This window comes from Metopolophium dirhodum, chromosome 3 (genome assembly GCF_019925205.1).
Source record: "Metopolophium dirhodum isolate CAU chromosome 3, ASM1992520v1, whole genome shotgun sequence".
NCBI classification, from domain to species: Eukaryota; Metazoa; Arthropoda; class Insecta; order Hemiptera; family Aphididae; genus Metopolophium; species Metopolophium dirhodum.
Window position 1 is genome coordinate 3,296,884 of NC_083562.1, and position 22,937 is coordinate 3,319,820.

Here is a 22,937-nt window from a genome sequence, read left to right on the forward strand (position 1 = left end):
GTAGAACAAAGGGTAAAATGTGGATTTAAAATAATTATAATTTATTGTACTGTGATCCGGTTGATACCACAAACAGGGTACCACAGAATCACGAATACTTGACATATAGTGATTACTTGATAGTGATTTTTTTTATCATTAACTTAGTCGAGGACGTGAAGGTTGTTGTTTATGTTTTCACATGACGTAGTTACGTCTTACTACTGTAGTTTATGGTTTTTAGTTTTTAAATTTTCAAACACTCGGTGTACGGGCCACTAGCCGGTTACTAGTCACTCGTCACTCTTGTGTTCGATGTTGTGAATTAATTATTACTCGTTAGTCATCACCTATTAGGTGATACGCTATTACCACAGAACAATAAATGCTAATACAGAATAATTTGGTCGACGGTTGTTTATTCTGAAATATATTTACAACTTTAACAACCTTATACCTTCATATTCCCATATTGACCACTTCATACATTTGCATTATATAAAAAAAAAAAAAAATGGGCAAAACGAGAAAAGAATATCCAGGTAATGTTTATAGTTGTTTACTGTTGAAAATGGCCTATACTTTATCGTACTCTCAAAGCCGATGTACAATGTCGCCAAATTATGTAACTATATTAATAAAGCTTCATTGTTGACCACCATGTGGTCACTGAGGTTTTCTCGAAAACTCACTAGTTAGCCGCCTACTCAGTTTGAAAAATTACCTCTACCAAATATCTTTTTTTTTGCTTATCAAAAATGAATATGTCATTTTAGATGTATGGACATTTATTTTATTAGGAACTACAAAATAATGATAATATAAGCATTTAATGCATAAAAATAAAATGAAATAAGTACAATTTATTGTTATTTATATTATTATTACTATCAAATAAACCAAATAACGTTTATTGTAAAAAACGATCCATTTTATTTTTTTTATGAAGTGAGATTTTCTTAGTTTATTAATTTTAAAATACTAAAACTTAAAATTCTTGTAAACTTTTTTAACTTTAAATTAATATTTCACTTTCAGAGAAAAGGGGCAGAAAAAGAAAGAAGGATGATTTTGATGAAAATTCTATGGGTTTGGATGATCCTGTGTTATTAGCTGTTAACGAAGAAGGTATTTAGTAACAATGTACTTTAAATAATTTAAGTACGCTATTGAAATTACATTTTTAAATAACATTTTCTTTAATTTGTTATTTAGAGGGTTTACCAAGTGCTGCTAAAAAGAATGCTGAAACTGCTAATAACAGTGTTGAAGATGAGTTTGGAGCTAAAGACTATAGATCACAAATGAATCTTAAGACAGATCACGCATCTCGACCATTATGGGTTGCTCCTGATGGACATATATTTCTTGAATCGTATTCCCCTGTGTATCGCCATGCTCATGACTTTATGATTGCTATTGCCGAACCAGTTTGTAGACCAACTCATTTACATGAAGTAAATATTGTTATTTATTTATTATATTTACAATTTAAATAAGACCTATAAAATGTTATTTTATTTTTATTTCAGTATAAATTAACTGCTTATTCATTGTATGCAGCTGTTAGTGTTGGATTAGAGACTAATGACATAATTGAATACTTGAAACGTTTGAGTAAGACTAGTATACCTGACGGTATAATAGAGTTTATAACTGTGTGTACACTTTCTTATGGAAAAGTTAAACTTGTACTTAAACATAATCGATACTTCATTGAATCACAACATCCAGATATTTTACAAAAGCTTCTTAAAGATCCTGTTATTGGTTCTTGTCGTCTTAAAAGGCTGGAGGATACTGATGCATTGATCACAGAAGAACAAAAAATTGAAAAATCACATGTATATACTCTTATTTATTTATAATATTATGTTACAATATATTTTCAGTGTTGGGTAAGTTACTTTTTAAAAGTAACCAAGTAACATATAATAAGATTATAACTAGATTATTATTTTGTTACTTAAAAAAAAAATACAAAATACTACATTACTTTTGTTTATTCAAAAGTAACTAGTAACTATACTCTATTCAGAATAAGAATGCCCTCTTCCCGAAGAACTGTTATTCCACGTTTTCAGCGGCTGCCGCTGTGAAAATGGTAGGGGGAGGGTGACGTCGACAGTTTTCGCCGGTTGAGTGGGCATTCTTATTCTGAATAGAGTATAGTTAGGAGTTAAAAAAAAATACTCACTTAACTTACAATAATGTTAATTAAAAAAGTAACTTTAGTACATTACTTCCAAGACTATTTTTTTTATAGTTGAAACTATTGAAATGTACATATTATGATTTATGACTGTTTATATTTGTCTTATTTTATGATTAATTAAAAATTTAAAATAATACTTCGAATATAATTACATTGGTTGTTTATAAAAGAATTATTTTTTATTAGGTCACAATATTATGATAATTCCTATGGCTAATAAAGAAGTAAATATTGTTTTGTCTTTTAGTTTCCTGGAGATTCTTCAAAAGACAAAGAAGATCATTTGAATGATGTAGTTCCAAAAGATATAACAGATTTATATGAGAAAATTGATAAAGTTGAAGAAGAAGAAGAAGAAAAAACACAAAACCTTGTTTCATTTGAAGTACAACAAGAAAAAATTGAAATAATACAAAAGCGTTGTATAGAGATTGATACACCTCTGTTAGTTGAATACGATTTTAAAAATGACAAAGTCAATAAAGACATTAAGTAAATAAATAAAATTATTTAATATAAAATTATTTAAAGTTAATAAGTAGTAACTTTTAATTTTATTTATAGCATAGATTTAAAACCTCAAGCAACATTAAGACCTTATCAAGAAAAGAGCTTGAGAAAAATGTTTGGAAATAGTCGTGCAAGATCAGGAATTATTGTTTTACCATGTGGTAAATATAGACTGTGTTACATTATAAATTATAATATATTTTATAAATTTATAAAATTATAAATGTACAATTATCCACTGATAACACTAAACCAATGATTATCTATTATTAATAAAACTATGAACAAATAGATAGGTATGTCAGCAACTATACGAGTTTTGTTCTGTAAGCGCATCAAACCCTTCCCAGCCATATCGTAGTTTGCCTCATATCATTGGCCGTTAAAATAGCTGTCCAACTTACAGAGGCGAACCAGCTAATAGACAGAGTGAGGAGTGGTTGGCAAACAAGATGCATATTAAAAAGTTGGTGACATATCTATCTATTTTGTATCTAACTTGGTTGGGGCATCGATATAGTATAAAAAATACCTAAGTAGCAACATTTATTTATTTAATAAATACTCTTGATAATTTTTTGTATACCTACTACTTACTAGTTGTAGGCCGTGTTAAGTGTTTAATCTTGTTTTTAGGAGCTGGAAAAAGTTTGGTAGGTGTAACAGCTTGTTGTACTGTACGTAAACGTGCATTAGTTCTATGCAATTCAGCAGTGTCTGTTGAACAGTGGAAGTATCAATTTAAAATGTGGTCTACGGGTATTTATTATTACTTAAAAATTTAAAAGAATACAGATTTAAAATTATATGATTTGTTCCTAGCTGATGACAGTTTGGTATGCAGATTTACATCCGATGTTAAAGACAAATTAATGGGTTGTGGTGTGTTTATTACAACTTATTCAATGATAACACATACACAAAAGAGATCTTGGGAAGCTGAACAAACAATGAAGTGGATTCAAGAGCAAGAATGGGGTATAATGGTGTTGGATGGTAGGAAACAACTTTCACAGTTTTTTCTGCAGGAGTTAAAATGTATTGCTTATATTTTAATTTTATAGAAGTACATACCATACCAGCTAAAATGTTCCGACGTGTATTAACACTAGTTCAATCACATTGCAAATTGGGCTTAACAGCAACATTATTACGAGAAGATGATAAAATTGCTGATTTAAATTTTTTAATTGGTCCTAAACTATATGAAGCTAATTGGTTGGAACTACAACAAAGAGGGTACATAGCTAAAGTTCAGTGTTCAGAAGTATGGTGTCCAATGGCTCCAGAATTTTATCGTGAATATTTAGCTACTAGAACATGTAAAAAAATGGTATTGTATTACAGTTTTGGTGTTTCTTGAAATGATATAATCATATATTATTATATTGTCTTTTTGTACAGCTATTTTTTGTGATGAATCCGAATAAATTTCGTGCTTGTCAATTTTTAATACGTTATCATGAACAACGAGGAGACAAAACTATTGTATTCTCTGATAATGTATTTGCACTTAAAGAATATGCCTTAAAGTTAAGTAAACCATATATTTATGGACCAACATCTCAGGTAATATATCTTAATTAATGTTTTAACAATTCTTCTAGATTATCAATTAAATATTAATATAATGTATATTTTATTTTTATATGTGTAGGCAGAAAGAATCCAAATATTACAAAATTTTAAATTAAATCCAAAAGTGAATACCATATTTGTCAGTAAAGTTGCAGATACATCATTTGATTTACCAGATGCCAACGTTCTTATACAAATTTCCTCTCATGGTGGAAGTCGACGTCAAGAAGCGCAACGTCTAGGTCGTATCTTACGTGCTAAAAAAACTGCGATTGCTGAAGAATATAACGCATTCTTCTATACCCTAGTGTCACAAGACACAATGGAGATGAGCTACTCAAGAAAAAGACAAAGATTTCTTATCGATCAAGGATACAGTTACAAAGTGGTTACAAAACTTGCTGGAATGGATGAGGTACACTCTATATTTAAAAAAAAATTAGTATACAACTATTTTGAAATTATACTGTATATTTTACTTTAGGATCCAGAGCTATTTTATTCCAGTAGAGAAGATCAAGGTTTATTATTAAGTAAAGTCTTAGCAGCCAATGACACAGATGCAGACGAGGAACGAATGCCATATGAAGGCACATCCAAGTCCTATAAGAAAATGTCTGGCAAAATGAGTTCTATGTCTGGTGCTGATGATGCGGTGTATGCAGAATTCAGAAGAAATTCTGGCGTAAAACATCCTTTGTTCAAAAAATTCAGAAAATGATGTTTGTAATAATAATTAATAATTATACTATATTTGTAATCTAAGAAAATAAATGTTTTGTAATGAAATCAAATGTTTGTACTTCAGTAGTATTAAGTTTATAAAACAAGAATCAAACTAAATCTATTTTGCTTACCGTTATTTGTTTTATTTCTTGGAACTTATTATTGTAATAAATTCTAAAACAAAAAATATTTTTACTGTTTTTAATTTAATTGAAAATATTAACATTCATCCTTACCTTTATAATCAATTTTTTTGTCACCATTTAAATCGGCTTCTTTTATCATATCTTCAATTTCTTCATCTGTGAGCCTTTCTCCAATACTGCACATAACACGTTTGAGTTCATCAAATGTTATGAATCCATCGCCATTTTTGTCAAATACTTTAAATGCTTGGTGCATTTCTTGTTCGCCATCTGCTGCTTTTAGTTTTCTAGCCATCATTAGCAGGAATTCATCAAACTCAATACTACCATTGCCATCTTTATCCACTTCTTTAACCATACCTTGCAAATCAGTTTCTAGATATAGATATATGGAAAGTTCAGATTCAATTAATACATATTAACTATATATTGCATTCTAAGGACTTGGTTGTATGTATTACAATCATTTTTTTTCAAATTTTTTTAGCAGAAAATTTGCTTCAATATTTAAAATTGGTTTCTGCTAGTAAATTTGATACAGTTGTTACTTTTGGAGAAATTCCCTCTACTTTACTTAATAATGATGAAAAATTAACAAAATAATGCGCGGGAAAACAGTAATATTTTATGCAAATCAGTTTACGACCAATATCTGTTTTGTTTTTTTTTTTATTCTAATTGCGAAAGATTGACCTACCTGTAGGCCTTTGACCCAAAGATCTCATGACCACTCCTAGTTCTGCCTCAGTAATCCGTCCATCATGGTCTTTATCGAACAACATAAATGCTTCTTTGAATTCTAAATAAAGTCAAATTTATGAATATTATTTATATTTAAGTATTATAACTTATAAGCTAATAAGCTATAAAGTATTGCTAAAAATTTTGGACGCATGAACTAAATAAAAAGTTAAAATAAATTATTTAGTTTTACACTTAATTAATAAGTTAATATTTTTTTTAATTAACTTAAGTTGATGGATAGTATTAATAACTTAATTAGTTAAAGTATCCATTGTTAGTTAAAAAATTAGATTGAATCGACTTATGATATGATACTTGATGGTAAGAACATTATCTGTGTTTGAATGTTGGTTTATAACAATACTTAATTCAGTTTTTAAGTGAAGCATGGTTTAGGACTCATAGCATTTGCACAGTACAGAGAAATTAATAGGTATAAATGGTATAATAATTTTAGTATACCATTTAACTATAGAGTATATAATTGATAAATAGTGATTGAGATTTGGAAGGAGGCAGAAGCCCTTCTATATAATAACATCGAATAAGCTTAAAAACAATTTGGGAAATGGTTGAGGGGCTATTGACATTTTTGGCGGGGGCTTAGTCCTTAAAACTCCCCTATTTGCGCCCATGCCATGTAACTATCAATTTTCTCAATGTAAGAGTTGGAAATCGTTATAAAAAACGGACAAAATGCTACTCCAATTTCCATCTAGGCGGCAATTTATCAATCATTATGCTAATAGTAAATAATATAATAATTCACTATTAAGAGGACGTTATATCCGCATGTGTTGTCTCCGTCTCACAAGTGCGTAACATGGCAAATTTTACGCTCAGCAGAACACGTGTAGCTCCGTTAGTATAAAAATTAGAGCGAATTGACCTGTTATAAAATCTAAATGTAAGATTATTATCTAGGCAACCTCGTGGGCTTTTTATTATATTTTAATTTTAAAGCGACTTATGAGTATTTTAAAATTGTAAATTTTTTATACATCTTAAAATACTCATAACTCGCTTTAAAATTAAAATATACTAAAAAGCCCATGAGGTTTCCGAGATAATAATCTTACCTTTAGATTTTATAAGAGGTCAATTCACTCTCATTTTTAAATTAACGGAGCTACACGTGTCTTGCCGAGCGTAAAATGTGCTATGTTACGCACTTGTAAGACGGAGACAACACATGCGGGTATAACGAACGTCCTCTTAACATCTTTTAATTAGTTTCTTTAATGTGTTAATTAATAAAATGAAATATGTATTTATATGTTTTAATAATTTTTTTCTTATTATAAAATCATAATAAGAATAAAAAATATATTATTACTATTATAAATGTATGAAACTGATGGTTGTGTAATAATGCAATATTATAATATATTATATTATTGACCATGCCTCCGCGATGATTGTCAGACACAAAGATTTAGCGAAAGTAAACACATCAGATCCTACCTTGGAAAAATTTAAAATACAGCCATTATCTACGATATAAATCCGGAAAATGTATTTTGCTCGGCATCACATCGTTCCTTATTGGCTTAATTCAGGTCCAGTTAAAAGCTTAAATTGCATGTTATATCGCAATCGCATATATTATACATTTATACTATTGAATAAGAGTTTAAAATATTAATTTATTAATTACAATGCAGACAATGTAGGTATGGTATATTAGTATAGGTAACAATTAGGGCTCTGATTTAAATACCCTCAAAAACGTCGTGAAATGCCCTTTCAAAATACCTATGCATTTATGACGTAAAAACTCTATTAAAGGTGTCCTAAAAATATTTCCCGGAATCAGAAATCAGGATAAATTTGTGAGTTGTTTTATTTAGATTAGGTACTTAACGTTGTTTTAGTACAATATCTAATACCTATGAGTATTCATAATTGTATACACTATATTTTTATTTTGTTTCGTAATATTTCTAGAAATAGGTTAAGAAATTACCCAAAAAAATAACTAATGTCCTATTAAAAACATTTAAACGTCAAAAAGTTCGTTGTTAGCATATTATAGTGTTTACTTGAAACACATTTGTATCTTTTGAAAAGGATTATTGTGTCAAGCATTCCGTAAAAAAAGATTAAAATGCATCGAAAGTCGAGCCCTAACAATAATAGTTAATAGGTATACCATATTATATTTTATAATAATAATAATAATTATTTATTTATTTACAAAATACAAGAATATTTCATAAATAACATATTACATAATACTATAGTGTACAATGAGTACAATGTATAATAAATATACTGTATATTGTACCTAATTGGGTAGTTATAGGCACTTCAAATAGTACATAGTGACTATGGATATTAATAATTTATATACTAAATAATAAAAATAGGTATACAAAAAACTTTACCCGCGACTTGATCTTCCGACAAACCAAATTCATTCTGAAATAAAATGTTGTTGTGAGTGTTCTTACTTCTCATTATAAGTTATTGAAATAATAAATAGTATTATGGGCAGTACTGATTGAGTCCGTATGTCATATCTACTCGTCAGTTTCCTTATTCTCGAATATTCCTTTTTATAACGGTCGTTATCACTATTTTGTGCACTCATGTTGTATACCTAGGTAGGTATTATACCCGCAAACGGTTATTCGATCGATCGATTTATCGTTATTAAACAGTGATATTAGGGGGGTTTTTTTTTCCTTAAACAACGCAATTATTACGATTTAATGAACTGAAAGTTTGAATCACGTTTTTCGGGTAATCAAAACGTGCACAGCATAATAATATTTTAATATAAGTGTACTAATAGTATATATTTACGAGGAAAAGAAAAAAGGAATTGGCGCCGTCATCTTCAGAAAGTTGGATGTGTTTATTATTTTCGTTATTAATATATATTAATATACATGTATATACGGCTCCCACTGCAGCAAATAAGCCAATTTATTTTTAGACGAAAGTGTTAAACACTTAAGCTGCTAGTGGATGAAAAATTATACACAATATCATAAGCGAAACTGTAATAATAGAACGTTTTATCGGGGCAGGCCAAATGATAAAAATTCCAATTACAAAGTAAGTTTTTAATTTTGATTTCAAATCCTATTAAGTCGGGAATATTAGGTCAGGTCATGGCCTGAAACTGTCCTGACCGGTAGTTTAGCCTGTGCACAATATTAATAAGTGTTAAGTAGATAAAGGTGCCTATAATGATCAGGCCCACCCATAGGCGGACATCGTACGGGCTTATGGGGGCTTGGCCACCCTAAATATTTTAATGTCCCCCCCCCCCAAATCGAAACTTTACACTTATACCCCCCCCCTAAAATTTCAACCAAATGTCCGGCTATGGGCCCACCGCTAGGGCACAAGCAAGTCATGCGTTTCGGCACACAATATTAAAGAAATTGAAGGCGGAAGAATGAAAGAAATATCGGCAGGAGAGAGCGGCGTTAAAATGTTTGCTTTAGGGCGGACAATATCTAACGACAGGCCTGCAAGTTATAATAACTAAAAAATACGCATAGGTACTGTGTATTAGGTAAGAATAATTATAAATATATTAAATAAAATATAAGCATTAAAATTATAAAAAAAAAAGCACATAAAAATAATAATAAAATTATAAACCGTAAACATTAACACTCGACGAAGTACCTCCACTGGGAGGTCTCTTCACCCTGTGTTTCCTGTGTGTACTAAAAAAAAATTATCAATTAGCTTATTGTTTGACTTTCGTAACAGCTAGATTGCCTAATAAAAAAAAAAAAAAAAACATTAACACTTAGCTTTAACTTTAAAACATTATTACATTTGTACGTTTAATTGTTTCCAATTTTATTATATTTTAAAGTTTATTTGTTTAGAATAACTGAGTAAGACGAGTAAGTATACTATATATATGTCAAATTTGAAATGATTAACAACACGTATCAATGTATCAAGTATTTGTATAATAATATTAGGCCGTATAATGAGTACAAAATCGTTAAATTATGAATAACTCTTCACTTTTGATGACATACGCCCGTGGTTGATAATTGATACAGCTAAGATATTTTTATGATAACAGATTGTAATATACAATATTATAGTAAAATGTATTATTTATTTTATAAATATTTTGTAATACAATATTTAGGTTAGGTGTACCTATACGGCTATAAATATATCATGACAATATCCTTATTCGGATTATTCTAGTATAGGTACTCTAAAGTTAATAAATTAGGTTTATTTTTACATAAAAGTCTAAACTTTGTATTTAGCCATATACCTAGGTACGAAATATGCGTATTACCACTAATACCATTAGAAGCCGACACACCAACTAGAAGCCGTGCAGGATGTGATATTGTGATATAATTCCCCGTAAACGACTGTCGACTGGTAAAATGATTACGATTTGCACCTGATAATTATTACTAGCACTTATAAAAAAAATCAAAATAGCATTTATAATAATATAAGCTTGAAAAATACAAAACAATAAGACAATATTTTGTATGTTTAGGTCAGTTTTTCAAACATTGTTTTCTCTTCGGATCGTTTGGATTCAGGCGGACTAATTGTTTAAACTGTCCGCGTACAATGGACGAGAAGGGTTTTGATGTTCTATCCAAGCCAAATTCTTCACATGTGTTTATGTAGGTGTCTTGCAAGAACGGTATTAAACTGTGGTCTAAAGACGGAAATAAATGATGCAACGTATGGTCACTAAACGTTACCAAAGATACAAATATATTATCTGTTATTTCGTTCCGTTCCTCGCTGGTGTCCATCTGATGAATTCCCCAATCGATGTCTTTACCACTAAACAAAGCCATAATAATAATATTATACATTAGTAAATAATTTTATCGTTTTATACTCACAAGTACTGAAGTACCGTTTTTTATTATAATATTAATGATAAAAAACCAAGGATATTACATTGTCACTCTCATTGGCGCAAAAATGGGGGGGAGCTTCGGGGACTTAGTCCCCCCAAATGTCGGTCAAGTCCCCCCAGTTCAAAATCTAGTAATTAGTACTAATTTTTATATTCTGTGGTACTAAGCAATTTGGGCATATGGCCATGGTGAGGGGGGATTGAGTCCTCCCAAAAAATTTAGTCAATTTGCGCCTATGGTCACTCTACTATATGCCTTCTATAATACAGTATTAATATTACATAGGCTCAATTTGGGTTAAATTTATGGGGGTGCTAGATTTATGTAGATCACAGTGGGCGGTGGGGGTTTTGCCCCCGACACCCCCTCCTTTCGTACAACTTAAATTGTTTACACCTTCGCATTAATCTCAATATAAACAATTACCTATAACATAATACACTTTTATCTATATTATTATTCTGATAGATACCTATATGCATAGGTAATACATGTATTATTATTATTATGAAAATGATAAGGTCTTAGAAATAAATTTATCCAAATACATATGGCATAATATTATAGTCAATAAAAATTCGAAGATGCTATCAATAAATGCATAACTAGTATAAGTACCTACCTTTAGCACTCAATACCTCCGACCTCCCTATGTAATATAAATTTAAAATTAATCTAAATATTTTGAAAAATTCATTATGTACAGAAAATGTATGTAAAATAACACATGTTAGTGCATTTTTATTTTAATAAACATTTTTTTCTGTATATTAAAATTAACACTGTTGTTTCTGTTTTTTTTGTTGAAAATTTGTTTTAAATAATTTCATTTATTTTCAATGTACAATATTATCTTGTTTTAATTTTTTCTGTGTATTGCAGAATAACTTTTTTAAAAAGGAAGTTTCAGCAGGTATAGATAACAATGTTCTAACAACTTTAAATAAAACATAAAGATTTGGATAGTTGGATATACCATACACGTAAAGCCGTGAAGGTGATAGGTACATGTTTACAAATATTTGTTTTAACATTTTAGATCAAAATTTTAAATTTTTCAAGTGCAAAATTTTTGTAAAGTATACCTACCAACATTTCAGAGATCTATACATTTATATCTTAAAGGAGCACAAAACACAAAAAAATAAGTTTTTTTAATTTGAAAGAATATTCAATTCAAAGAATAATGTTATAGCCGATATATGTTTTCCGTTTCCACTCACATTATTTAATAAGTTACTTATGACTTATGAGTAATTGAAAAAAGACGTGTGACATCTTTCTTTTAACAAAAATATCACTTTCAAAAATTTTTAATATTTAAAAAACTAAACGTTATATTGAAATTTTAATACTTTTATCGGTAAGACCCCCTTAGTCTTCTACAGTAGCGTGGCGAAACATTTTATCAGGCAATTAATTATTTGAGTGATCTACCTTGTCTCTAACGCAGCACACATTGGCCATTACCCATGTGGCATTTACAATAAACACAGCAAAAATGTAACCATTTATTTTGAATACTGTGATTGAGTTATTAATTGCTATATAAAATTGCACCTAGTAATTAATATTAAGGTTATTATTCTTATTAAATATCATAATCAGATAAAGTTAGTCTTGTACTACAATTTATCACTATGCTCAGTAGGAACAGAAGGTACCTCTACTCTAATAATTATTTAACTAATAAATAATAATATATTATACAATATTGAATATCTGATTTTATTACTTGATGTGGTCTCCGTCATGGAAGTTATTGGGTAAATGATGAGAAACACTGAATCCGAGGAATAAAAACACAGAGCTACTCGACAGTACCATAATAAGCCACATGTTAAGTACTAAGCCAATGGTCATGCGACCACAAATCATCAATATGACCGGAATGACGAACATTAAAAGGTCAGCTTTATCATTCATGCGTTTGAACGTTCTGAAACACAATAGTTATACATTACAATGTTATTATACACTTGCATAGTCGCCGGTTCGAACTCGACCACGGGTGGCATTTTTCTTTGGGCAGTCGCGGTGTCCGGAGAGAGAGAGGCCGCCATTCCCCACCCGGACATGGTAGATACCAGCTACGGGTGCCCACTTAAAAATTCTGCCAAAACAAACACACACGTGTTCAAAACTTACGTACCCTCCCCCACAGTTCCACAGGCTAATGACCTCAGTTGTCGAAGCCTCGACCAAAAAAAAAAAAACACAAACTTACATAGGTATATATTACGTTATTATTTAAAACATATTTTGTATTGTGTAGGTATAGTTAAATAACGCTCCCTATAATAGTCCATAATCCCGATCGTTACCAATGATTACGTAAACTCACCTGATGACGAATTGTCCCGGTGCAATGAGAGGGTAGGCGATGAGAGTAAGATAAGGTGTATAACGAACTAAAGGCGGTTTGTCATCGGTCGGAAACCAATGAATAAACGGATGCAACAATGTCATCTCTAAGTCTTGTACTGTGTTGGTGTAAACGTGGTGACTGATAACATGTGATATTCTCCATTCTCTATATTATTATAAAATAACGGTAAAAATATTATAACTATTAAACTGTTGTACCTACACGACGGATTATCAATATGAAGCTATACTATATATATTGAACATTATAGGACCTACCGCACTGAGAACAAGCTCAGCTGCATGTAATACATCCTCCAATTGTCCTTGAGGTGAGTGAAATTATGACTTGCAACGGTTCCAAGCCCCAAACTGATACCCGCAAATAAGGCCAAAACTGCGCTTTGTGTTTGTGCGACTGCCGCGCAGAGGATGAGTGTCGCGAAGAACCAAGTATCGATGACCAGTATAGATTTGATGGAAACTTCACGACGGTTAATTTCGGATAACTTCTTTTTAACTCTAGACTTCAACACACTGTAAAATCCGTCGGGTTTGAACGTGAAAGGCGATTTCCTCGGTGTCTTCGCTCGACACACGTAAAATGTACCCATCACGTCCCTTGCGGCTTTCTGATTAAAATGATACGTTTCGAATAATTCTGTAATATCCGTACCCTAAATAATCATATAATACAAATATAAATTATTTATACAATTAATGATTAAATGTTGACATTTTATTTCTATCAATATTTACAATTATTCGATGACAAATGTCAAATCAATGAATTAACAAACCAAATTACGTCTTTTTTCTTCCATATATTATGTTAAATACCTATAATATTATTTCGGAATAAAACATAAAAGTTTCCGTCATTCAGAATGGCAATCGGTAATGATTAAAAATGGTATGCATAACAATATGGCTGGTCATAGGTAAATTTAAAATGTGGGAAGAGGTATTATAGTATAGGTATACCCGGCATGTCCCGTTATAGGCCATATGCCTACATTAATGTTTAATAGGCACCTATACAGCGTCGTTAAACAGATAAATTAATATTCTGATTAAAAAAAAATTGCACGTTTTTAGAATATGATAATGCTTTGAATGTGTACCACTGTGCCACAGCCACTATACATATTTCTACGAAGTAGGTACATACTTTTGTAATTTCTAGCCATTGTGGTCCTCCGGGGTGCTTGTGTATCCATTGTTTAAGATCATACAGTCCATCATAAATTCTCCACAACCCGTCAGCGCCTTCTTCCTTTTGGCGAGCCTCGATCCAACTGTCCGCCGATTTTATATTGCGGTCCGTACTTGATAAATTATTCCATTCAGGCCAACTACTAATTCTTGGAGCCATAATGTTGTTTATAGTTCTAAAACAAAATCATAAGAAAACAGAATTGTTTCTCTCCTTTATACATTGTGTATAAATTTTTAATATAATTTTTAATTAAACATATTACATATTATATACAGGGTGATTCACCAAGAATGCTCACCACCTTTTTTTCTCCAGAATGAAGTTATTCAAAATTTGATTTTAAGGGGAACAGCAGTCACCAAGTATATACACTAAAAACTTTGCTATTGATGCGTATTTTTTTTTTTTTATTCAATTTGTAATCCCATAGAAAATGTTTTGACTGTCCACACCCTCTCACGCCTATTAGTGTAGCTGACCACACTATGATTTAGCGCACGAATAGCGCAAAAAATGGTTTTTTGATAATCGAACATTACAATGGTTGAACATAATATAGTATCTATACCTAATATCATTTTAAGTAAATTGAAAAACACGTTCATAGACTATCATCACTTGTATTGCTTAAATGTTTGATGATTTTGGTTATTACCGACTACCATGTTGTATAATGTAGATTTTGATAGTAATACATTTATTAAGTGGAAATTCTGTTCTAATAAATCGTACACAGATAAATAATACATTTTTCTAATCGCATAGCTTGCAAATTTAGTTTTGATTTATTTATTAATAAAAGATTATAAAAGATTTTAAATATAATATTACTAAAAGTACCTATATAGAGTTGACATTTTTAAGGGACAACGAATACACGGAGTCAGCTATAGTAATATACAGGTTGATTCACCAAACATGCTTACCCCATTTTTTCTTCAATAATACAATTATTTAAAATTTTTTTTTTTGGAAGTTTTAAATGTACTTTAAGACCATATTTTCAAATTCTTAAGATTTATTGAACTATTTAAGGAGTGTCCTGTGAAGATACAAACTTCTGTTTTTCAAATGAGAATATCCGTTTTCAACCGTACACTATACAGTGTAGTGGATAATTTTTCTGAAATTTTTGACGTATCAGAATCAAAATTCATACGGATAGTTTTTGAGTAATTCAACTTTGTGTTCTAAGGATAAAGGTCCATGGTATTCATTAATAAATTTATCAATATAAATAATTTATAAAAAAAGGCCCAAGTATAATACATATAGTATTCAGTTTGTATCAGTACAGGACACTCATTAAGTAGTACAAAAAATTCAAATTTTGTTTTAATTATTAGAACTATTATATAACTATTTATACTAATGTATATACAGCGTGATTCATCAAGCACGCTCACCCATTTTTTTCGTTAATAATGAATTTATTCAAATTCTGATTTTTCGAATTTTTAAATATACTTACTCATAGACCATATTTTCAAATTCGAAAAATCAGAATTTGAATAAATTCATTATTAACGAAAAAAATGGGTGAGCGTGCTTGATGAATCACGCTGCAGCATATATACATTAGTATAAATAGTTATACAATAGTTCTAATAATTAAAACAAAATTTGATTAGATAATTACATATTTTTCCTGTCCACTATTAAGGCCAGAATAAATTACAAAATGACTTCAATGTCATCCTATGTGAAAAAAATAATTTACATAAATATATTATAATAAATTTGACCAAAAACCCGATTAGATTATCAATGAAATTGGTGAAATTGGTCACATATTATATGTCCACATATTTATAAATAGGTTCATAATAATCAACATTTTATTTTAATAATTTAATTGAAGTTTAGCGGCATACTACACTAAATTAAAAAAATTGCGCTGGACTATTATTTTCTTGCACTTTTTCTCTCACAACTTTTATTTTCCACAAAAATAAAAACCACACACGGGCGAAGCCGGGATATTATCGGCTAGTTAATTATAATATAAAAAAAATAATAAAGTTAAAACTTTTTGAAATATAATGAGTGAAGACACTAAAATGGATCATCCTGTATACTATACATAATATATATATAACATATAGGTATTACATATTACTATGGGTTAACTTATAGTTTATTTTTTATTTATTTCAACAAAAATTAAAATCCAATAACTGTACTATTTTGTTATTAGGCTATAAGTTGTTATTGTATATATTAGACAAAAATAACAATTAATATTATAATTGGTTGGTTAAATAATTATAGAGATAATCGTATCAGCAATTCGTATAGCGGGTAAAATTAGTAGTGGTTCAACCTTAAACTTTTTGTGAATGTTTCAATGTTGTGCCCGTGGCATATACTGATGGCATATTAGATTTGTTATTATTTTTCAATTTTTCAATTTACCGGAGTTCGATCCAATGAAGGATAATTATAAAATTATATGATATCCGTGCATCGTTATTTGAATTTAATGAATGGAAAAGTGCTCTATCGCATGTTGTAACGTTCACTTAATTGTTAATTTCCTGATTGACATGCGAGAATGTCTACTGTTTATCAAAAACAATATTATTAGCATGGTTAAAACGACATAAGTAAATAGTGTAAAATTAAATATAATAATATAATACCATAGGACATAGGTATACTCCCTTTCACAAGAGACGGGATCGTTTCGCGCACGTCGAATGAGCTCCATTTGAATGAGCGGGGGGGCCCCACCTCCTCTACACAGAAACTACCAAATGTGTATCTATTGGTAAAAAAATATAATGTTTTATATTATGTCGCATAAGCACTATATAAGCAATAATAGGTAACTGCATATTATAATATACAAATTTTATTGATTTAATAATTTTGTATATACATATAATATATATTATACATCAGTCATTAGATAGCCAAATGTTAGACTTAAAAAAGGTGCGCAAGTGAGTAAGTGCTGCTCTGCTGTACAGTAGGTGTCGAGTGGTACACCGTAATGGATGTGTTAGATTTTAATTCAATAATATTAAATCATTGTATACGAAATACGATTCTGAAGACGGTCTGTCAACCTATACTTTATTGTGGCATTATAGCTATGACATATTATTATAACCTATATAGCTATTAAATATATTTTATGATACCTATTATAAATTATTGATATAAAATTCATTCACTTTGCTATTTGTCATACTGTATGTAGAATTAATTTGTGCCAAAATATTATATTTTAAGATGACGTAATTGTGCGTTGAAAATATAATAATTTATTTTAAAATCTAAAAGCTTCAAGTACCTACTCATGAATATTTTTAAATTACAACCAAATAAGTATGAGATTGTTATTCAAAGTTTATACCTCTAATTTCGTCCAAATTTGAACTTAAAATATCTATAAAAAAAACTGTTTTTTTTTTTTTTTAGATTTTATGGTAAAAGTATGAACTAGGTAGCCAGGTTGTTACTAAAGTTTTCAATCCTCAGCTATAAAAAAAGGTGGACAAGTGGTCTGTGGGTACCGCTATATGCTGTACAATAGTTGTCAAGTATGTCATTGTAATGGATGTGTTAGATTTGAATTCAATGATAAATCATTGCATAGGTACGAAAAACGATTTTGAGCGGAGGTGATGTGTCATCATAGCATAGGTAGGTACATGTATGAATAATCAAATGGAATTATTAAAAACCTCTAAATATAAAAAAATCAAATAATCAAACGCCTATAAAAATGACCGCTACTGTCCGGTTAACTTTTTTTTTTGATAAAGGTAGATAAACTTGTTGGATTTCATCTATTAAAATGTCTAATGTTAACTATAAAAAAAGGTGGGTAAGTGTAAGTCGCTCTGCTGTACAGTAGGTTACAAGTGGGTCACTGTAATGGATGGTGTTAAATTTGAATTCAATGATATAATATCATTGCATAAGAAAAACGATTCTGAGCGAAAACAGTTAGTCAGCCTATATGATATTACCAAGTATATTTGAAAGTTAAACATTTTATAAATTTTTAACTACAAAATAATTATTAAATTTTAAATTTGATAAATGTTGTCAAAATTTGAACTTTAAATGCTTATAAAAAAAAATTGTGCGTATGTATTTTTAATATTTTTCAACTGCTATTGTAACAATATATCAGGAGACTTGCATTAAATTTTCACGCTTTTTTACACAACAAATAAAATTTTATTGATATGTATAGAAAAAAAACTAAAAAAATTGAAAACTGACAATGTCCGTAAACAGCTCAAAAAGTGTCAACATAATATCAAAACTGTATGGTGTATAGAAAATAAAAATATAAACATTCAGTAAAATTTTCATGTATCTACAGTTATTCGTTTTTGAATAACAACAAATTAGCAAAATGAGAAATCGAGTGAATACCAAATGTTGTAAAAATATGAATTTCAAACAGTCATACAAATTTAATTTGATTTTCTTTTAGACATTTTTTTTTTTGATAAAGGTAGACATACTTACGAAGAATTTTGTATTACATTTTAAAATCTTAGATTTAATAAGAAAAATTTTAATTAATTTCCAACTCAAAATAATTTGCTAATTTTCGTGATTTTTCCTTATTTTGTCAAGATTGAACTTTAAATGCTTATAAATAAAAACGGTGACTAAGGATTTTTAATTTTTTTCATCTGCCTTTGAAACAATAACCTAGGAGCCTTCTATTAAATTTTCAAGCTCTTTTAACCAACAAATAAAATTGTATTGATATTTATAGAAAAAAAAAACTAAAAATATTTGGAAAATGTTATGGTGTATAGAAAATGCTAATATAAACATTCAGACAAAATTTCATGTACCTACGGTCATTTGTTTTAGAGTTGCACCAAAAACCAAAATCGATTTTCTCGAAAACAGATTTTGCGTAAAAATTCCCAATTTTCCTTAATTTTTCTTTTGTTTTTCACGTCGCTTTTGAAAACTACTGGGAAATTTTAGATTCGGAACATTTATCATATTTATAATTTATTAATTATTTTGTAGTTAAAAATGTATAAAATGTTTAACTTTTATGGCTAAGGATTGAAAATTTAAAACAAGGCTTCACGTAAATAGATTATATATAAATTACTTTATTCACGATAATATCATCAAATATACTTGGTAATATCATAGGCTGACTGACCGTTTTCGCTCAGAATCGTTTTTCTTATACAATGATATTATATCATTGAATTCAAATTTAACACCATCCATTACAGTGACCCACTTGTAACCTACTGTACAGCAGAGCGACATCCACTTATCCACCTTTTTACTCATACCCAAAGTACCAACTAGATTCACTTTCCTATCAGAAAAGTTACTGTTGAAGAAAATCCAAGCACTTTTACTGCCCTAAAAGGGGATGACAGACACAAAAAAAAACGAAAAATAAAAAAAAAAATACACATCATTGTAAAATCAATACATTCATCGCTTCGCTCAGAATTTAAAATAAAATCAATGCATGAGGAGCTTTGAATTAAATTGTTTAATTTTTTGACCTAACTTTATAAGATTGTGAGCGGAGTGAAAAAGTATATTGATTTTACAATGATGTGTTTTTTTTCTGTCCATCATTACCTTTTGAGGCAGTAAAAATGCTCCAATTTTGTACTTTCACCAATGGTTTATATAATCATTTTCCATACATAATGAAACTTTCAAATTATTCCGCCTCTTTTTGAGCTATTTATAGCCATAAGAAACATTTAATACGTGGTTCCTCATAAGTTGCTATAAATTATATTAGCAGATAAAAAAAAATTAAAGAATAAAGATACATAAACACGATTTTTATAAGAATTTAAAGTTGACATTTTGACAAAAATAACCAAAATCACGAAAATTAAAATCAAAAACTATTTTTAAAATTTAAAATGTATAAAATGTTCAATTTTTATAGCTAAAGATTGAATATTTCAAATTTTAAAACCAGGTTTCTCATGAGTATAGTTCATACTTAAACCATTAAATGTAATCAATAAATAAACACAATTTTTTATAGATATTTTGAGTTCAAATTTGGACGAAATTAGATATTTGAACGACATTGTAATTTAAAAATATAATTTGTGGGTATAGTGGGTACTTCGAACTTTTATATTATATTATATTTTATACACACAATAAAATTTTAAAATATGCAATGTTTTCTTCGAGAATTAAATCAACCTACTGTACTACTATTTATTTACTAATAAAAAAATTAATTACTTTAATACCAATAATATCATCTTGGCGAAAGGGGGTAGGGGGTAACTACCCTCAAGACCAGCACTACAAACATAATTCCTTCGTCTGCTTGTGTATTACACTGCTTCTCTCCATTGTACTCTATGTTCCAACACTTTCACATTTCAAATCTCACATCTCTAACTATACAGTTCTTCTATCTACCTTACAATAATATCATAAAACATACTTTGTAATATAAGCTGATAAACAGTTTTCGCTCAGAATTGTTTTCCGTTTAGAATGATTTCATATCAATGGGATTTTTAAAGGAAAAACCACATAATAATAAAATGTGTTTTTGATTTAAATTTAAAATATAGTTGTACTTACCTATTTAAAAAAAAAATGAAAATATAACGGCGGAATCAAACAATTTAAACTGACCTGTCGGAGTATAAAAACTACAAGTACCTATTGCGTGTAGCTCAAACGATTATAAATTGGTATATATTTGATTCAAACAACTATAGGCACCATGCTATAAGGAACACAAATCTCGACCAATAACATTCAAGGACAATCGTGTTTACCTACTACTACTACTATTATTGTCTATTATCATGAATAAAAACAATTAAATATAATTTTATTTTAGCTTCAACAAATGAATTGCTCAATTATGCATGTTAAAAATGCAAAAAATTAATTCCAAGTCCGTGATCACAAACCGTTAAAACAATATATTTCAATTTTCAGTGATCTTATCGTACGGGCTTCGGACGTTCCTACTTTACGCACATTTTTACAACTTGTTTGCGCATAAATTATATCTCGTTATTGTAATAAAAAATAAAGAGGTAGAAAGGTATACCTATATTTTTTAATTACCTTTTCCTATCAGAGGAAGTATTATTGTTGGGGTCGTGAATTCTGTTACAAGCAACTACAAAATTACTTATGAAGAACACAACTGTTCTTCTAAGGGACCCAGTTTATTATATATATGAATATAGAATACCTTATAAAACTCACCAATATATATATGATTGAATTTTAGAACCAAATTGCCAATACAGAGAGATTAGGTTTGTAAGTAATATAACCTTTTACCTTTTGCGAAGATGAATGTGTATTTGCTTCGCGCTGCATTGATGATGAAAGTTGACAGAGTTCCAGGGATAAAAGGGAGATAGAATCTGAGTATAATTATAAAGAAAGAAAGAGAACACACTTCTTTGAATTAAAACATAACTACGATGGTGACGATACGTGAAAATAATAACTGCAGCCTTCATGGGCGTCCTTTACACATTTACGCACTGAAAGTGTACGTATTTAAGACGTTAGAAGACTGTCTAACAATGAGCCAGTGGGATGGCGTTTTATGCTACTTTTTTTTTCGTCACTATCGTATTTTTCTTTTTATTATACTAATTGTTATTGTGAAACAAAGTATGTTTACTGTGATTATAGATTATTTAGAATGTCAATAGTAATTTGATATGTACAATGATTATATCATGACATTTTGTACTTAAACTTTATACATTAGTAAATTATACATAAGTGAATAATAATTACAATAATATGTCATATTAATTGACTATAAAACAAATATTCATTGTGTATGATATATGGATATCATTACATTATAGAGAGCTTCAGTCACCATCGTTGTATTCGTTGTGTTGATTTCACAGCCCACAGGAATGGATATAAGTTTAAATTATATCTACACGTAAAATATGTGATGCAAAAACATAATCAGAAAAGTATAATCCCATCAGGTAGAGCAATAGCAATTCAATTTGCAAAATATAGTATCCTTATTTCTTCCAATGGCAAATATACATCAAACCGAAAAAACATTTAAAGCACTTACCGACCTCGGATAATTATTATTTTTTACTAATTTGTACTCGACAAAACCAATAGGTTGTGTTAAATGCAATGCAGGTGCAACATACAATTTTTACATTCAAGAAAAACTTTTAAAATTGAGTTATTAGCATTTTTTTCATAGTCGAAATGGATTTATAGATATTTAGATATACGTTTATTTATTACAGCAGGGCAGAGGACTAGTAGCATTTGCATATTTTTTTCGAACAGTCACAAAAATAGCAGAGTGCGAAACAAATACGTTTCATTATGCTTCCACAAAGCTAGTTTAAAAAAATGATTATGCAAATAAATGCATATTTTGCGATTTTTTGGTTTTTAGCGCATATTTCTTCCATTTTGTACTTTTAGATGCATATTATAATTTATCAATTTATCAATATTTTTTAGACAACGTTTTTTATAATTTATTTTTACAACCAAAAAAACGTTGAATTTAAAATTATTTTAAATTTTGATCAGCACCTAATCTTTATTTCCTC

At 29.2% G+C, this 22,937-nt stretch overlaps 3 protein-coding genes across 8 annotated transcripts; 1 reads left to right on the forward strand and 2 right to left on the reverse strand.

Moving 5' to 3' along the window:
• The first annotated feature begins 121 nt into the window (after nucleotides 1-121).
• Nucleotides 122-5,197, forward strand: LOC132942042 (general transcription and DNA repair factor IIH helicase subunit XPB). The gene is made up of 12 exons (XM_061010324.1): nucleotides 122-521; nucleotides 1,018-1,107; nucleotides 1,195-1,436; nucleotides 1,512-1,823; nucleotides 2,442-2,686; nucleotides 2,759-2,865; nucleotides 3,341-3,463; nucleotides 3,527-3,700; nucleotides 3,769-4,037; nucleotides 4,109-4,273; nucleotides 4,362-4,697; nucleotides 4,767-5,197. Exons 1-12 carry the CDS (start codon nucleotides 494-496, stop codon nucleotides 5,001-5,003), a joined length of 2,328 nt encoding a protein of 775 aa, XP_060866307.1. The 5' UTR covers nucleotides 122-493; the 3' UTR covers nucleotides 5,004-5,197.
• On the reverse strand, nucleotides 4,838-9,030 carry LOC132942046 (calmodulin-A-like). Its single transcript, XM_061010332.1, has 6 exons — nucleotides 8,399-9,030; nucleotides 8,286-8,319; nucleotides 5,852-5,953; nucleotides 5,245-5,529; nucleotides 5,140-5,182; nucleotides 4,838-4,977 (listed from the first exon to the last, which is right to left on the reverse strand). The coding sequence occupies exons 1-5, from the start codon at nucleotides 8,489-8,491 to the stop codon at nucleotides 5,151-5,153; spliced, it is 546 nt and encodes a 181-aa protein (XP_060866315.1). The 5' UTR covers nucleotides 8,492-9,030; the 3' UTR covers nucleotides 4,838-4,977; nucleotides 5,140-5,150.
• Nucleotides 9,031-9,972: 942 nt separating this feature from the next.
• On the reverse strand, nucleotides 9,973-22,883 carry LOC132942043 (cytochrome b5-related protein-like). 6 transcript variants are annotated; one of them, XM_061010327.1, is made up of 7 exons: nucleotides 20,944-21,067; nucleotides 17,007-17,128; nucleotides 14,317-14,536; nucleotides 13,425-13,822; nucleotides 13,123-13,311; nucleotides 12,514-12,717; nucleotides 9,973-10,698 (listed from the first exon to the last, which is right to left on the reverse strand). In XM_061010327.1, exons 3-7 carry the CDS (start codon nucleotides 14,518-14,520, stop codon nucleotides 10,401-10,403), a joined length of 1,293 nt encoding a protein of 430 aa, XP_060866310.1. In that variant the 5' UTR covers nucleotides 14,521-14,536; nucleotides 17,007-17,128; nucleotides 20,944-21,067; the 3' UTR covers nucleotides 9,973-10,400. The 6 variants fall into 6 exon arrangements, with proteins under 6 accessions (XP_060866310.1, XP_060866308.1, XP_060866309.1 ...); XM_061010325.1 differs by lacking the exons at nucleotides 17,007-17,128; nucleotides 20,944-21,067 and adding an exon at nucleotides 21,664-22,883; XM_061010326.1 differs by lacking the exon at nucleotides 17,007-17,128 and having other exon boundaries at nucleotides 20,944-21,063.
• Nucleotides 22,884-22,937: the final 54 nt, after the last annotated feature.

Excerpts from the sequence above, each read along its gene's own strand:
- LOC132942042 (XM_061010324.1), top strand. The coding sequence starts at position 494 with ATGGGCAAAACGAGAAAAGAATATCCAG. Across the intron at positions 1,437-1,511 it reads GACCAACTCATTTACATGAA|TATAAATTAACTGCTTATTC; the intron begins GTAAATATTGTT and ends TTTTTATTTCAG. Across the intron at positions 2,687-2,758 it reads AAAGTCAATAAAGACATTAA|CATAGATTTAAAACCTCAAG; the intron begins GTAAATAAATAA and ends TTTTATTTATAG.
- LOC132942046 (XM_061010332.1), bottom strand. The coding sequence starts at position 8,491 with ATGAGTGCACAAAATAGTGATAACGACCGTTATAAAAAGGAATATTCG. Across the intron at positions 5,954-8,285 it reads GTCGGAAGATCAAGTCGCGG|AATTCAAAGAAGCATTTATG; the intron begins GTAAAGTTTTTT and ends GACTTTATTTAG. Across the intron at positions 5,530-5,851 it reads TTTGGGTCAAAGGCCTACAG|AAACTGATTTGCAAGGTATG; the intron begins GTAGGTCAATCT and ends ATCTATATCTAG.
- LOC132942043 (XM_061010325.1), bottom strand. The coding sequence starts at position 21,848 with ATGAAGGCTGCAGTTATTATTTTCACGTATCGTCACCATCGTAGTTAT. Across the intron at positions 14,537-21,663 it reads CACATTCATCTTCGCAAAAG|AACTATAAACAACATTATGG; the intron begins GTAAAAGGTTAT and ends ATTTTGTTTTAG. Across the intron at positions 13,823-14,316 it reads AATGGCTAGAAATTACAAAA|GGTACGGATATTACAGAATT; the intron begins GTATGTACCTAC and ends ATGATTATTTAG.